Below are 14,593 nucleotides of genomic sequence, written 5' to 3' on the forward strand. Positions count from 1 at the left end.
TATACAGCACTAAGTGTCTCTCTTAAACTTTACTATATTATATATTTTTAATCTAGGCAAAACCATTCATCATTTTTGGGGAAATTTCTAAAAATTTAATAACTAAATAGCAAACAGTGCAGACCATGATAAGACGATTCGTATGTGTTGGGTGGTCTTGGTCTATATGGGTTGCATGGGTAAAATCCGTCACGATATCAACAAAGTAAGAGTTAAGAACAAAATACGCTGTGGGTAATCAAAATTCATTTATACAAACTAACATTTAGAAACTCGTGTTCAATGCACACATAAGATAAAACATCCGGATGTACGTGTCACGTATGAATAAACAATATGTTCATTATATTTGCCTACATTAAATTCATTTGTTTCTCAATATGGTTAATAACAATAGTACAGTCTCATTACGACATGAATTAATGTAAATGATCGACAATGAGAACGTTTTCAATAAGTATTTCAAATTTTGACAATATGAGCCGCGTCATGACAAAACCAACATAATGGGTTTTCGACCAGCATGGATCCAGACCAGCCTGCGCATCCGCGCAGTCTGATCAGGATCCATGCTGTTCGCTATCAGTTTCTCTACTTGTTATAGGGTTTGTAAGCGAACAGCATGGATCCTGATCAGACTGCGCGTATGCGCAGGCTGGTCTGGATACATGCTGGTCGCAAACGCATTATGTTGGTTTTGTCATGACGCGGCTCAAATGTATTTCAAAGATTGATAAAATCAACAGAATTGTATCATTTAAATATTCCAAAAAAACATTTCTTGAGATTAAATTAAATGTTCTTAAAACTTCAAAGCGATTTGATACGAGTTATCATATGATGAATAATAATATTTTCTTATAAAATAATTTAATACATGTTATATAAAGGTATGTCATACCTGATCTTGTACCTCACTTAACAAAAACATGTATTATATATAATTATTTCATGGTATATTGATACGTATGATACAAAATACTATCAACGTCCTTATTTATGACATAATATGGGCCGTGTCATGACAAAACCAACATAATGGGTTTGCGACCAACATGGATCAAGACCAGCCTGCGCATCCGTGCAGTCTGATCAGGATTTTTTCAAACCCTATAACAAGTAGAGAAAGTGATAGCGAACAGCATGGATCCTGATCAGACTGCGCGTAAGCGCTGGCTGGTCTGGATCCATGCTGGTCACAAACCCAATTATGTTGGTTTTGTCGTGACGCGGCTCAATTATATTCTATTATAGACACATTCAAAAATTTGACATAGACTTTATACAAAATAAATTTTTTATTACCTCCCTGTATCTACATGAAATTTTAAATTCGGTAATACCTTTATAAATAATGCTTTTTGGAACTTACAAAATTGATAAATCTTAATTTGAGCATCATATTTATGAAATAAAACCATAAAAAATTTGGGTTACAGGATCTTCAAAATTGTTTAAAAAAATGTTTTTGCTATAAGTACAATTGATTACGTATTTTGAATGATGCAAAAATACTACTCTGTTTATATTTTTTTACTTTTGTGACAAATAATGTCATATTCAGCGATATTTTTTTTACGTGATAAGCATCGTGAATATGCTCTAAAAATCATAATTTCAAACATGTTATAAATCTCATATATACCTTTTCTGAAGAAGGAAATATTTCCTTGTTAGGCATAATGTGCCTTTAATCCAACTTGAAAAATTTGAAAGAAAATAAAAGTAGGATTAACAAAGAGATTTTGTTTGACTGCTTTGAAAACATTATACATACTAATACACATGTACAACAACAACAACAACAAGATTTGTATTTAATGGGTTTTGAGAAATTACTTAACAATAAAATGTTGCGCTTACGATCCATTGTTATAATATGAAACACAACATTTCAACCATACGGATTTATGATATTCCACCAGCCTTGTTCCATGAAGCGCTGAGAAACCTTAGAGTTCAGAAGCCTACAAAAAAAACTATTCTGGTGAGCTTATTTCATTGTGATAATGACTTTCTATACCGAATCCTGCTATGAAAACATTTGAAACAATAACAAACAAAACAAGAACGCTTCCAGTCCTATCCAGCCATGTTGCAATTCTTTCCTTTCGTTTCATTTGTGGATCGTCTTCACTGGGTTTCGTCTCTATTTGTTTCGTCTCTATTTGTTTCTCTAATGTTTTTTCAACTGACCATATGATGAGCATACAGATTGTGAAGATTACTTGCAGAGTAATGGACATACAAATGAATGTTAATATCAGGTAATAGTGCGGATTGTTGTCAGAGGCAATGAGGGCTTTTAGTTGAGACACGTTCGCCATCATCAGAGCCACGTCCATCAGTTGATGTATGAAGTTGCGTTTACCGATATATGCATTAGGTGTTGTCACAGGTTCAATGCTCTGAAGAGTAATTTAAAAGTTGATTTATTTAAGCAATCAAAACTAAGTGTTTTAAGTGTATCTGTTAGAGCAATTAAAACTAAGCGTTATAAGTGTATCTGTTAGGCCAATCAAAACTAAGCGTTATAAGTGTAACTGTTAACCAATCAAAACTAAGTGTTACAAGTACTGTAAGAGCAATCAAAACTATGTGTTATAGGTAACTGTTAGAGCAATAAAAAGTAAACGTTATAAGTAACTTTTAAGTAAAAAGATAATAATATGTCTTTAATAAGATTTACTTTCCTCTGCTTAGATTCATTGTACCCAGGAGGTGTTATATTTTCACGAAACATTTTGAATAAATGAATGTGTAAGACGTTAAACAAATCGATTCAATTCTTTATTGTAACATTTGTAAGTATAGTATTCATGTAAAATTTAAATATTGAGAACAATATTGATTATATTGGATTCGTACGCACCTACAATACCTTTATCAGACTCGGCTAGCTCCCCGTCCAATATAGTATTGACAGCTGTATACCTGTCCAATAGAATTCAGTATTGTACTCTTATATTTTCACATGACATGGAAATACAATTTGTATAATTTCTCTAACTGTACGATGGTGTTCGGCCTTTAAATAAGGATATGCCAGTAAAACATTTTCACTAAACCTGTATGATAAACAAATAATTGTATAATACCTGCCCTATATCAACCTCTTCTGTCCCTTTATGAATCCCTTCAATATGAGTGTCAGCTATTTCTTTGTCCAAGTCTGACTCTTCAGAATCAGAATCAGGCAAAGTATTTGTATCATCCATGTTGCTATGTCCTTTACTCATGCCCGTCATTTCTATTTCAATAGCTTTAAAATCATCACTCGATGCCATTTCTTAAATTATACAGAAGTGGTCATAAACAAACATGCTTTATATAACTGTAATAAAGAACAATAGGTGGGAATTTTACTATGAATAAAAATTAATAAATTGTCGAATCATGGGATATGAGTCTTTGTTTTAGTGCACCGGATTTCCCGACAATAACTTACAATGGCAATTCATAAAAATGCTGTATTCACGTGTCGCAAAACACTAAATTTGTCATTTTAAAACTTAATGTCACTTAATCACTGGATAATTGGATAGTTTTTATAATTATTTCGTGCACTTTTATAAACTTTTCTCGAAAATTGAATGACTTCATCTTTGCAGTACATCATACAGAATAACAAATAACATTTATTAGAGGCATATTATACCTCAGAAATCCATATTCTTTTCTTTAGAAATGTTACCTATGTGTTTAAAAATGTTTTATTAATATATTTAGAGCTAGTTTGATATTTAACAACCGAAGAAAGTAGCGCAAAATGTGCAGTAATGTGTCATAAAGGTAGCAAAATGAAAACAAAGTAGTATTTTGACTTCAGTACAAAACACTAATTCACTATACTTTTACCAATTGCCACAGAGCAAACGAAGAAAAGGGTAGTTCACTTTTATGACAAATGTGTATTTTTTAGAAACTGTAACAAGATATCGAAAATTAAAAGTTTAAAAAAAAATGATAGCATTTCTGAGGCATAATAGGCATTTAAATGGTATATAAGGTGTGTATACGTATGGTATATTTAATAAAACAGTCTGCGGATTTTCAACTAATTGTTTTTTATTCACGGCATATTCAATTTTTTATACATTTATACTCATAAGAACAGATTTTAAGTTAAGGTGCAAGTTAAAGTTTCATCATAAGAATCACTCATGGTATCATTTACATTATTAGATAGTGGATCCAGACCATTTTTAAGCGGCAGCTGATAAAAAATGCACTACACTTTATCTCTGTGTTGTTATAATTTTGAGAGACCTTCCGAATCAGTGATTGCAATACTTTTAGTAAGAGGATTACAACATAATACGTCGGTGCTAGGGGGGGGGGGAGCGAGGGCAGTAGCATTTTCCCTTATTTTACACTGAATCAAATTTCTAACTGGTCACCTACGACTTTTTTCTCAGAAATAGGTCGCACAAATAAAATAAGGTAATTGATTAACTAAGTCAATTCATTTAACAGATTGTTTTAAAAGATTTATAATTTTATTACAGGAACGTATTATTTGAAAGACACATTAAAACTGAGTCTGTGATTTACAACATTTGTCATTGCTTACAACTCTCGAAGGATCTCCCCCTTTGCCATTATTTTAGTATACCACGAACATATGTCATTCTGCATACATGTACAGATTTTGTAATTGATATTTCTATAATTCACTTACGGTGACAACTTATATCTCTTTACATGATTATCTTTACCCCCTATATGTCGTTGTTTTTCTGAATCATTATAAAGAAATAAGAATATATAAATCATTAGTCTTCTTACAAAATTAAAACGTAAACAAATGGTTGACAAAGAGTTAATAATGGTAATACCAAGTTAAAACAGTATTGTTCACATACGCCCCATCCGCTGGATCATGTGACAATAAATGCACTCTTAATTGTAAATCATACAAATGCAGCGTAAAGTAGCTGTGAGTGAGTGGTAAAAAGATATGAAGTATGAATTTGATAGTTCATTGAAAGTTAACGCCCACGTAATATAATTTACATAGTCATTGAAAGTTACCGCCCACGTAATATAATTTACATTGTCATTGAAAGTTACCGTCACGTAATACTATTTACATATTCATTGAAAGTTACCGCCCACGTAATACTATTTACATATTCATTGAGAGTTAACGCCCACGTACAATACTATTTACATACTTATTGAAAGTCAACGCCCACATTATATAATTTACATATTCATTGAAGGTTTACGCCTGCGTAATGCTGCTGTTCGTTTACATATTCATTGAAAGTTTAGGCCCGCGTAATGTCTGCATATGCTTATTTAAAATCATATTTTCTATTTGAAAGGTCAAACAGATATATTTTAGTAAACGGTAAACATAAACTGTTTATCTAATTTATGTTGCATTTACATCGCATTTATATCATGATGTGTTTGAATTATGGTTGTATGGGTATTTTCAGTGCTATTTTCGGCTACTTATCAAAACTTCAAGTCGGCTTGTATAGCCATTGACGAATACTTAGCTGCTAATTATTTAAGCAGTGATTAAAAGTATACAAGGCATCAAATTTCTAATTGTCGTCTACAACTTTTTTATTTTTTTCTAATAAAGAAAAGATAGTTGATCAACTAAGTCAATTCATTTTGCAGAAAGTATATATTAAAAGATTTATAACTTGATTACAGGAACGTGTAATTTGATAATGTTCCAAGGACAGTCTTCAAGCTGCCCGAAAAGGTAACTAATTGTTATACTTCTTTCATGCGGTGCGGTGACGGCACCTTGACACCGACTTCAACATTAAAACTTCAGACGAATGATATCTTCGAGTGTTTTTGTTTTCATTTTTTTTGTAATGGTGTAAGCATTGCCATTCATCGAATGCCAAAAAGTTACCAACATACATGGAAATGTCTGCACGTATAGATGTAAAGTGCAAACGTTTCATACATGTCTAAATAACATGCTTCGGTAACAACATAATTTAAAATGTTGTCGTAGAATATATAAGAAGATAGACAGTTCAAAACTAAACTGGTACTAGTCAAATTAAGTAAAGTTAACGAATATTCTGACGGCAAACATTCCGCTGGCTCGACAACATTTATCTATTGATATTCTCAGTATATTTTATGCTCTTCTTATCAAATATTATGAACCAATTGCATTTTTCCCTCGCAAGTGATATAAGTACTTGTATCAGATCTGTAACTTTGTCATGTTCCTTAAAAAAAACTAAAGTTATATCTAAAAGGTCCGTCTTGATTGTTAAAATAGTGAATATCTTTATGGAATATTTCCATTTACTGACTTATTTGTAATAAATGTTTAGCAATTCAATTAAATTTAAATCTAATGTCTTTTTTTTCAGTTTTACAATATCTAACCTTTTCACACTCTCGAAAATTGATTGATAATATTGATAATTTTTACCTGATTATCTTTTCTTCAAGATTTTTTTTTTCTCAAAATATTACATTTATTTAATCTCCGCACAATAAATATATCATATTGCAGAATGTATCTCTAATTCTCTATATATGTTTTTACTTCGTATAAATAGACCAAAGCAGATTGGTTTGATGACATACGATTCTAAAAATAGAAAAATCTTTAATGACAGTATATCATGATAAGGACAAGAAGTTCGAATCAAATAAATCAAAGTTTCAGAGCGTTTAATATTTGAAATAAGCCCACATTGAGATAACACATGTTTTTTTTTGGCAATCTTTGTATATATGAAATCAAATCTCTCCGTGATGCTTAACCTATTTCATTACTAAAAAAACATGCACATGATTTTTAAAACTATTTATAAAAGTATACAAATGATATCCACATGGAATTAGGAATTGGACTGCAACTTATGCCTACAACAGATGAAAATGAAACCCCTAATGTTCGTTTAACAAGGCAATATTGAAAGTGCGGCAGCCTGTAAACATGGTAAATAAGCGAAAAGTTTTTAATACAAGCTACCATTCATACTCCTGTCTTAACAGCTGGTCCTTGATAATCAATACAAAAAACAATGATATACATGTACTTACATATAAAAATCACATATCATACCATAAAGTTAAAACATTTTATACTTATTATCAGTTTATCTTTTTTGTTATACAATACATGTACTATGAACTGAGATTTGTTACGTTAGCCAATACAAATATTTTATTACTTTCACACACTGTACATGTAGTTGACGATTTTAGTTACATGTACCAAAGGCAAATAGATACATGTAGGATGGTCCCCTATATATGGTACCACTGTTGTTATTATTTCCAGCAAATTGTACAAATAAAAAGAACTTGTATTTACTATTTTATTGAATTGTGTTTTGTTGTCACATCTTGACATTAAAATACACATGTCATTGATAAAATAACTTCATGATTTAAACTAGAAACATCTATGGTCAGTCAGCCATGTTTTGAATGGGAGCTTAAACAGAGAGCACTATGGTACCGTTGTATGTTAATTGATGGCCCTTTTTGGATTCAGTATAATTTTTGTAACAGAATATGATGTCACTACAGTTTCAGCAGACGACCTTCACTTGTCGGAACATGAAATTTTAAGTTCAACCGTTAAATATGGGGCAGCTTCGGATTTTCCTATCAATGACAGAATTTATTTAAAATGAAAAAAATTCTATCCAAATTCACAAAAAGCAACACTTCCACTTTCACTTTAATGGTGGAAACAGTATTTGGTGGCATTCAATGTGTAAAGAAACAAATTTTCTGATTACATCGGAATGGGCAAGGACGCGGTACCCGCGGGGAGTACTATACTTCACGTGTTCGTCCGTCAATTTTGTATAAAACTATACATCTGCTTAAAAAACTGTTTGAATTTTAAAAAACGAATTCTTCCAAAATTCTTGTATGAAATAAATATGGTAGAAAATTGCCTTAAAAAGTGAACGGCACTGTTAAACTTAAATTAGTAAGTAGAATAATATTTTGTTCCAGAACGTTTTATTCTGTTAACGTAAAATAGTCATGTGTGATAAATAACAGAGATGAGTTATATTACAACTGACAAATTTGAGCCGCGTCACGACAAAACCAACATAATGGGTTTGCGACCAGCATGGATCTAGACCAGCCTGCGCATGCGCGCAGTCTGATCAGGATCCATGATGTTCGCTATCACTTTCTCAACTTGTTATAGGGTTTGTAAGCGAACAGCATGGATCCTGATCAGACTGCGCGGGCGCAGGCTGGTCTGGATCCATGCTTGTCGCAAACACACTATGTTGGTTTTGTCATGGCGCGGCCCATATAATTTTACTTGATACAATATTTTAAAAGATATAGCTTTAGAGAAAGCAGAAATATATCGTGGTCACTTATTATTGAACTGAATAGATATAACATTTGATAATCTAAGTGAATAAAACTGTTAATCAAAGTTATTTCATAATAACGTTTTTTACTATGAAGTACGCATTACGATATTTATTTGTTTATACTAAAATTATTTCAAAAAAGGATATAAAATGAAGTACGTATTACGGTATTCATTCGGTTTCGTTTTGAATAAAATGCATGCAATCATGCAGTCAAGTACGTTTACAGCCAGATCTCAAAGCAATATTGTATAATAAGAATATCACATTAATATAAATATTCATAAGTTTTCTTGTATATATCAAAATATACATAAAATGTTATGAGGAAAATTAAGGAATACAAGAAATAGTGTGGCAATTATTTCAAATTGTTTGAGAAGAACATATTTAGATGTCTAACGCTCATATATCACTTCGTATTCAACACTTCATGTACACATATACATTAATTAGAAACCAACCATCCTGAGCTGTTAATTCAAAGTTTGAAAGTTTATTCGTAAATCAGTACAAAAACCTTGGCCACACATTTATACACACTCTTATAATTAGAAACCAAACATCATCGTGAGCTGTTAATTCAAAGTTTATTCGTAAATCAGTACAAAAACCTTTGGCCACATATATATACACACACATACACATAAAAGTCAAGACAATATCATTACATTTTAACATATGTTCAATACATTTCAAATCAAAATACAAGATCACAAAAAATGAAAGACGTGAACAGAAGTTAATAAGCGGGTAAAAGAACCCGAAAGTTTTTTAAATGATATTTTTAACAGTTGTGCAGTTGTAGTTTTTTTCTATGAAATATGTTCAATATTAAACCAGATTTGATTCTTTTGAAGAGGATTTTAATCAATTCAATAATTCTCTTTGGTAAAAACTGAAATAGTTTATCTTTTATTTAAACTATGATAAGATATGCAATATAAAGTAAGAAACGAAGGCCCAAGCCTTGATGCATTAGGCTTCGTGAATTTATATATAAATGACACTTGAAGTGTGCCATATTATTTACAATATATCAGGTAATATAGTTAAAAGTTATTTTCAGAGTTGAATTTTCGTTCCATTCATCAAAAGCAAGAATCGTTCGACAACCTTCGATTCTTTCGGAGATTCTGGATCTCCGTGTTCTTCTACCCCAAATCCAGTAATGAAAACATTAGAAACAATTATCAGAAGCACTAAAATATTTCCAAATTTGTCTAGTCTTTCGGAAAGAATTCGTCGGCTTTCATCCACTGGGTGATTCTCCTTTGGGGACTCCGCTAGGTGCTCTTGCAGCTTCTTTTCTATGGACCAAATAATCAACATGCATACTGTGAATACCACTTGCAGCACTATAGAACAACAAATGAACGCCAGGAGAATGAAGTAATATTTGTCCCCCTTGTCCATAGAGAGAAGAGATTTTAATTGAGACACATTGGCCATCAGGAGAGCCACGTCCATCAGTTGATGAATAAAGTTTCGTTTACCAACATAAATGTTGGGGGCACCGGTACTTTCCAAGTCCTGAAATTGAAAACATTGTTTTAAAATCGGAGTAAAGTATATAGAAAGAGAGAGTGTGCTCACAAATTAATTACATCAAACGTAGAAAATCACTTTTCTGGTAAAAAAAAGAAAGATATTATTTCAAACCAATAAAAATCATCCAGTAAAACACTTTAACACCGTTTCAGACTTTATTTCCAGCATATTACTGTACTTGTTCCTCTCTAAAGTATCGCTTTACAACACATTTTCTTAAACTTTTTTTTCTGGCTTAAGTCTCTTCTTAAACTATATTCTATGAATTTCAACATAATTTTTGCCCTTTTTCTAAAGCTCGCTTTACAACACATTTTCTTAAACCTTTTTTCTGGCTAAAGTCTCTCCTATATTCTATGAATCCCTTACATATACCTTTTATAAAGTTAGCGATAATGCACTATTTACATTTTTGGTTCCTAGTGATACTTACTTTGAATCCTATATCGGCCTCGTCTTGAGCAACATCAGCGCTGTCTTTATCGTCTGCTTCTACCTTTGGTATTATATCATGTTTATCCTCTAAGATACCCATCCTTATTCCTTCAACGCCGCTTTTATCGTCTGCTCCATAAAACGCGTCATTGTTATGTTCCCTTTTCGGCTTCTTACTTTTTAACGCCATATTTTGGAGTAATGAAACCGGATAAACTGGGACGTAATTTATCCCTGTAGTGAAATGCTGGTGACGCTAGAAAAATATAATATAAGTTTATAATAGTTCAGTTATACAGTCAAACTGGATTTAGGGACCATCATTGAACAAAAACTACATGTTTATAATCTTTTAAAATAGTCTAAAATTTCAGTTTCTCATTGTAATGACCAGAGTAAAAGAACTTTAATCATACCACGTTGTATATCACTTCATATTTAAGGGACAAAGACATTATTTTTACATCAATTGCTAGAAATAATTCTCTTTTTTCCATAAATTTTAATGGAATAAAGCGCATCCTCCGAATCGAGGTCAAATGCGATACGCAATCCTTAAATACATACTTGTCATGGCCACACTTTAGAAACTTCAACTCTTCCCCATAGCTCAAAATTAAAGATTGGAAATAGAAAAATCCATTTAAAATCATAAGTTATTTTGAAGTTGAAACAAATCCTGTAAAAAATATTAATCAAGCCACCATTAAAAACGAATCATGTGGAATGGTAGTATTTTTCTTACACGAAATGCAATTTGATTTAATGCAGGGCTCAAATCAAGAGTATATAATAAATATTCATTTATTTATAATAAAAAGACGCCTCCTTTGCACCACGCCAGAACTAATTACATGTTAAGTATAAGCATAAAGAGGCCATATTTTAATACAATTTACAGCGTTTAGGTATGTTGATGTCATGCATGCTTATTTTAAGCATACGTTTTCAAAACGCAACATGGTTTCGTATCAGTGTACAACTAAAACGATAAAGTTAAATAAACTAGATTTAGATAGGACCTTAAAGATAAAAATAGGACAGTGTTCTTTAACAAAATGTATATAAAACATAATATTTAATTAGTTTAAATAAGACGAAATAATTCACGAAATCTTCAATAAAGCAAAATTATTATTTATGACTATCAGCAGTAAGTACTTACCGGTATATTAATGAATAACTTAACTAAATTAATAAAATGTACAATTTGAAAAACAAATCGGTGATGTTTAAATATTATATCCCAATTTTAAGATATACTGAGAATATGCCTGCAAAAAAATAATCAAATGACTTACCGTTATTTGATTTCAATTATAGAATTTCACGCTACAGATTTTCTAGTCTGGCATCAAGGAGGTTTGCCGTTTTTCGGTTTTCTTCATTTGTCTTAATATAGTGTAGTAGTAATAATAATAATGATATCCCAATATAAAGAGTGATAATTTTATTTTAAAATCCAAATTTATTTTTAGTACTTATTTGCTGACATAAATTGACCTCATTTTTTATCATAATGATTAGGTCAAAATAACAAATCATTGTATTATCAATAAATTGTTTACATTTCTTCACTGCACTTTCCTGTTGTTAGGTACAACGTTGTGGCGCACACATACTGGGTCAGATAAAAACTGCTATATTACGGCCAAAAGATAAAATTAACTGCGTCGCACACAAAGTTTCAACACTTTAATCCCTTTGAACTAACATAAGCAGACAATAATAAAAAATACTACTCAAGGAGGGATAAAGAACACTGTCTTACATTCGTCCCTAACAGTAGTAGTTTAGATACCGAACCCCTCTCCCCTTCTCACACACACAAAACGGGTCTTACAAGAAAAGCAGCCCTTCCCGCTCCTTTGCTGAAAACGATGTGTTTTGGTTTGGGATGCTTAAAAGAGATCCACTAAAAACCGTAGATCGGAGTGATATCAAAAATATTAAGCCGTAATTATAATGATGTCTACATGAAGACAAGATAATGACTTTATAAATGATATAACAACCATTTTACAAGGTGAACTGATAAAAAGTTGCTGCTATGATACAGTTGTATCGGTGCAAATAATGACACGTTTTTGTTATTATCATTAAAACGGGTTCAATGGTGTCACATTTTTTGTCCTGTACTAAGATTTGACGGTATAACGATTATTTCAGTGCCGAGTGACAACAATCTGGTAATACTGTTAAATCATTTCAAGCCCACCACGATCATTATAGTCCCGGAAGGAAATTTTTGGGAATAGTTCAGTACAATAATAAAACAAAAGCGTCGTTCTGGTCCTGTTATAGCTCACCTGGATAAAATCGGATACTTCTATAAAGGCCCATTAAGCCCATGAAATGCTATCATTTCTGATTTTTTAAACCTTTTTTTATATTTTAATCTTATTATAGTTTCCAAAACAATACGCATTGGCTATATACATGATATAGATTAACTATCTTCCGCTACTTTTGGTCTTTGGCAAATGACATAAGTCTAGAGAGTTAGCATTTAGTATGGAACTCAAAATACTACTTTGTTTATATTTTCCTACATTTACAACACATGACTGAACTTTCAACACTTCTTTCTGCCATTGTTTAACATCTAAAACGCTCTAAAATCATTATTTAAATATTATAGAACACATATTTTACCTTTCTAGAGAATTAAAAAAAATACTGATTTCAGAGGCGTAATGTGCCATTAAAAAGATAATAATGATTTTACAAAATAAGTGGCCCCATGGACTAGAGAGCAGCCATTATTTAAATTAAAGCTTTGTCACAAGGAAGTGACGAATAACCCCACCAGTTGACAGTAGATTTATTTAAATGTATACATTTTTTAGAAAAATAATTAAGCAATTAGATCTCATAGTTGCATACAGCAAATTATCCCACATTCGAGCCAAGTTTAAAGATAAAAACTCACAGTGGTATAGGATTTATAAAGTGGATACAGAGTGGATACAAAATTGTCCAATATTTGACTTTCTGCTATCTAACTTTAAGCTATGACAGTGACTTTTAGCTGGCGCAATATGCACATTGCCATGTTGATTGGAACAAAAGGAACATTATCCTTCAGAAAAGAATAAATCCTTACTTCTCTTGAAAGGGCAAGCATGCATGAGTTTTAAAAGTTTAGATAATGGTTTTCGAGCAGTTAAATTCTTTATCACATGAAGAAAGTAAAAAGACTGTGAAATTGTATGTTTATGTCATATACATGTATATAGCAAAATGTAATCAAAGTAGTACTTTGGCTTCCGTACCAAAGACTAAATCACTGTAACTGTATTTCTTGTCAAAATGCCATAGAAGCAAATGATGTTTCAGGAAACTGGCCATTATTATTTTTAACTATAAAAGGACATAAAAAAATTTGAGAAATAAAAAATAAAAAAATTTTGTTACATATTGGACAGTTAGGGAATGTCCTTGATTTGTTGTAGGATTTTTTAGAGTGGGCATATTTGACATTTAACCTTTAACTGTGACCTAACCATGACCCGGAACAAGGGTGGCATTGGTTTTGCACATCGCCTTTTTCAGATGTACATTATAAACAAGGTAAAGAAAATCCTTGAAAGATAATAGGATCTGTAAAATGGACATGACTTTGTCTGAAAATTGGCTGCCTGATATTTAACCTTCAAGTGTGACATTGACCTTCAGTCTACACAAGGATGACACGTGTTCTGCACATTGCCTTCGTATTAACCTTTTACCCCACGAGCATATTGCGAAAAATGGCCGTTTTCATTGAAAAGCCTCCTGTAACAAGTTCAAACTGCTATGAAACTATGAAAAATGCTTCAATACTGATGAAACTTGGCACAAATGTTGACTACACCATAGCCTCTGTAACAGCATGCTCAATCGTAAATTTCCTGTTACCATGGCAACGGGGGGACGTCTCAAAATTGCCAAAAATCACTATAATTTTGCATTGTTTTTTTCCATCAAAACTGATTTCAAAGTGCTGCAACTTCTCAATGAATTGAGATAGAGTAAAAGACTTTTCAGCGTCGGTTACTAGTTACCCTAAGATCGACCTGAGGCCATTTTTAGCCTGTCACATGTCCAAAATTTTCTTGGTGATGAGGGGGACTCCGCCCCCTTCAAACCCCCCAAACAGAAGGAGGCATATCCCCCTTCTGGCAACCCCCTGATGTAACATTTGGATGGGGGACCGCGCCGAAAAAGTGGTCATTTTTTTAACAACATTTTTCAAACGAAAAACAGTATTTGGG

General features: G+C 32.0%; 2 protein-coding genes across 3 annotated transcripts; both read right to left on the reverse strand.

Moving 5' to 3' along the window:
* Positions 1-1,803: 1,803 nt before the first annotated feature.
* On the reverse strand, positions 1,804-7,232 carry LOC132751012 (ninjurin-2-like). The gene is made up of 3 exons (XM_060741107.1): positions 6,422-7,232; positions 3,099-3,289; positions 1,804-2,408 (listed from the first exon to the last, which is right to left on the reverse strand). Exons 2-3 carry the CDS (start codon positions 3,285-3,287, stop codon positions 1,980-1,982), a joined length of 618 nt encoding a protein of 205 aa, XP_060597090.1. The 5' UTR covers positions 3,288-3,289; positions 6,422-7,232; the 3' UTR covers positions 1,804-1,979.
* Positions 7,233-8,282: 1,050 nt separating this feature from the next.
* Positions 8,283-11,779, reverse strand: LOC132751013 (uncharacterized). Of its 2 annotated transcripts, XR_009628630.1 has the most exons (4): positions 11,639-11,779; positions 10,336-10,593; positions 8,966-9,884; positions 8,287-8,871 (listed from the first exon to the last, which is right to left on the reverse strand). XR_009628630.1 is itself a non-coding variant. In XM_060741109.1 (3 exons), the coding sequence occupies exons 2-3, from the start codon at positions 10,525-10,527 to the stop codon at positions 9,417-9,419; spliced, it is 660 nt and encodes a 219-aa protein (XP_060597092.1). In that variant the 5' UTR covers positions 10,528-10,593; positions 11,639-11,779; the 3' UTR covers positions 8,283-9,416. The 2 variants fall into 2 exon arrangements, 1 of the variants encoding a protein (XP_060597092.1); XM_060741109.1 differs by having other exon boundaries at positions 8,283-9,884.
* Between the last annotated feature and the right edge of the window lie 2,814 nt (positions 11,780-14,593).

The sequence above is a fragment of the Ruditapes philippinarum genome, unplaced genomic scaffold (assembly GCF_026571515.1).
Source record: "Ruditapes philippinarum isolate M1 unplaced genomic scaffold, ASM2657151v2 ctg1618_1_1_1_1, whole genome shotgun sequence".
Lineage (NCBI taxonomy): Eukaryota > Metazoa > Mollusca > Bivalvia > Venerida > Veneridae > Ruditapes > Ruditapes philippinarum.

Bases quoted from the DNA above. Each gene is read 5' to 3' on its own strand.
- LOC132751013 (XM_060741109.1), bottom strand. From the start codon at position 10,527: ATGGCGTTAAAAAGTAAGAAGCCGAAAAGGGAACATAACAATGACGCG. The intron at 9,885-10,335 runs GTAAGTATCACT...TTTCAATTTCAG, and splicing joins AGGCCGATATAGGATTCAAA to GACTTGGAAAGTACCGGTGC.
- LOC132751012 (XM_060741107.1), bottom strand. From the start codon at position 3,287: ATGGCATCGAGTGATGATTTTAAAGCTATTGAAATAGAAATGACGGGC. The intron at 2,409-3,098 runs GTATTATACAAT...ATTACTCTTCAG, and splicing joins AAGAGGTTGATATAGGGCAG to AGCATTGAACCTGTGACAAC.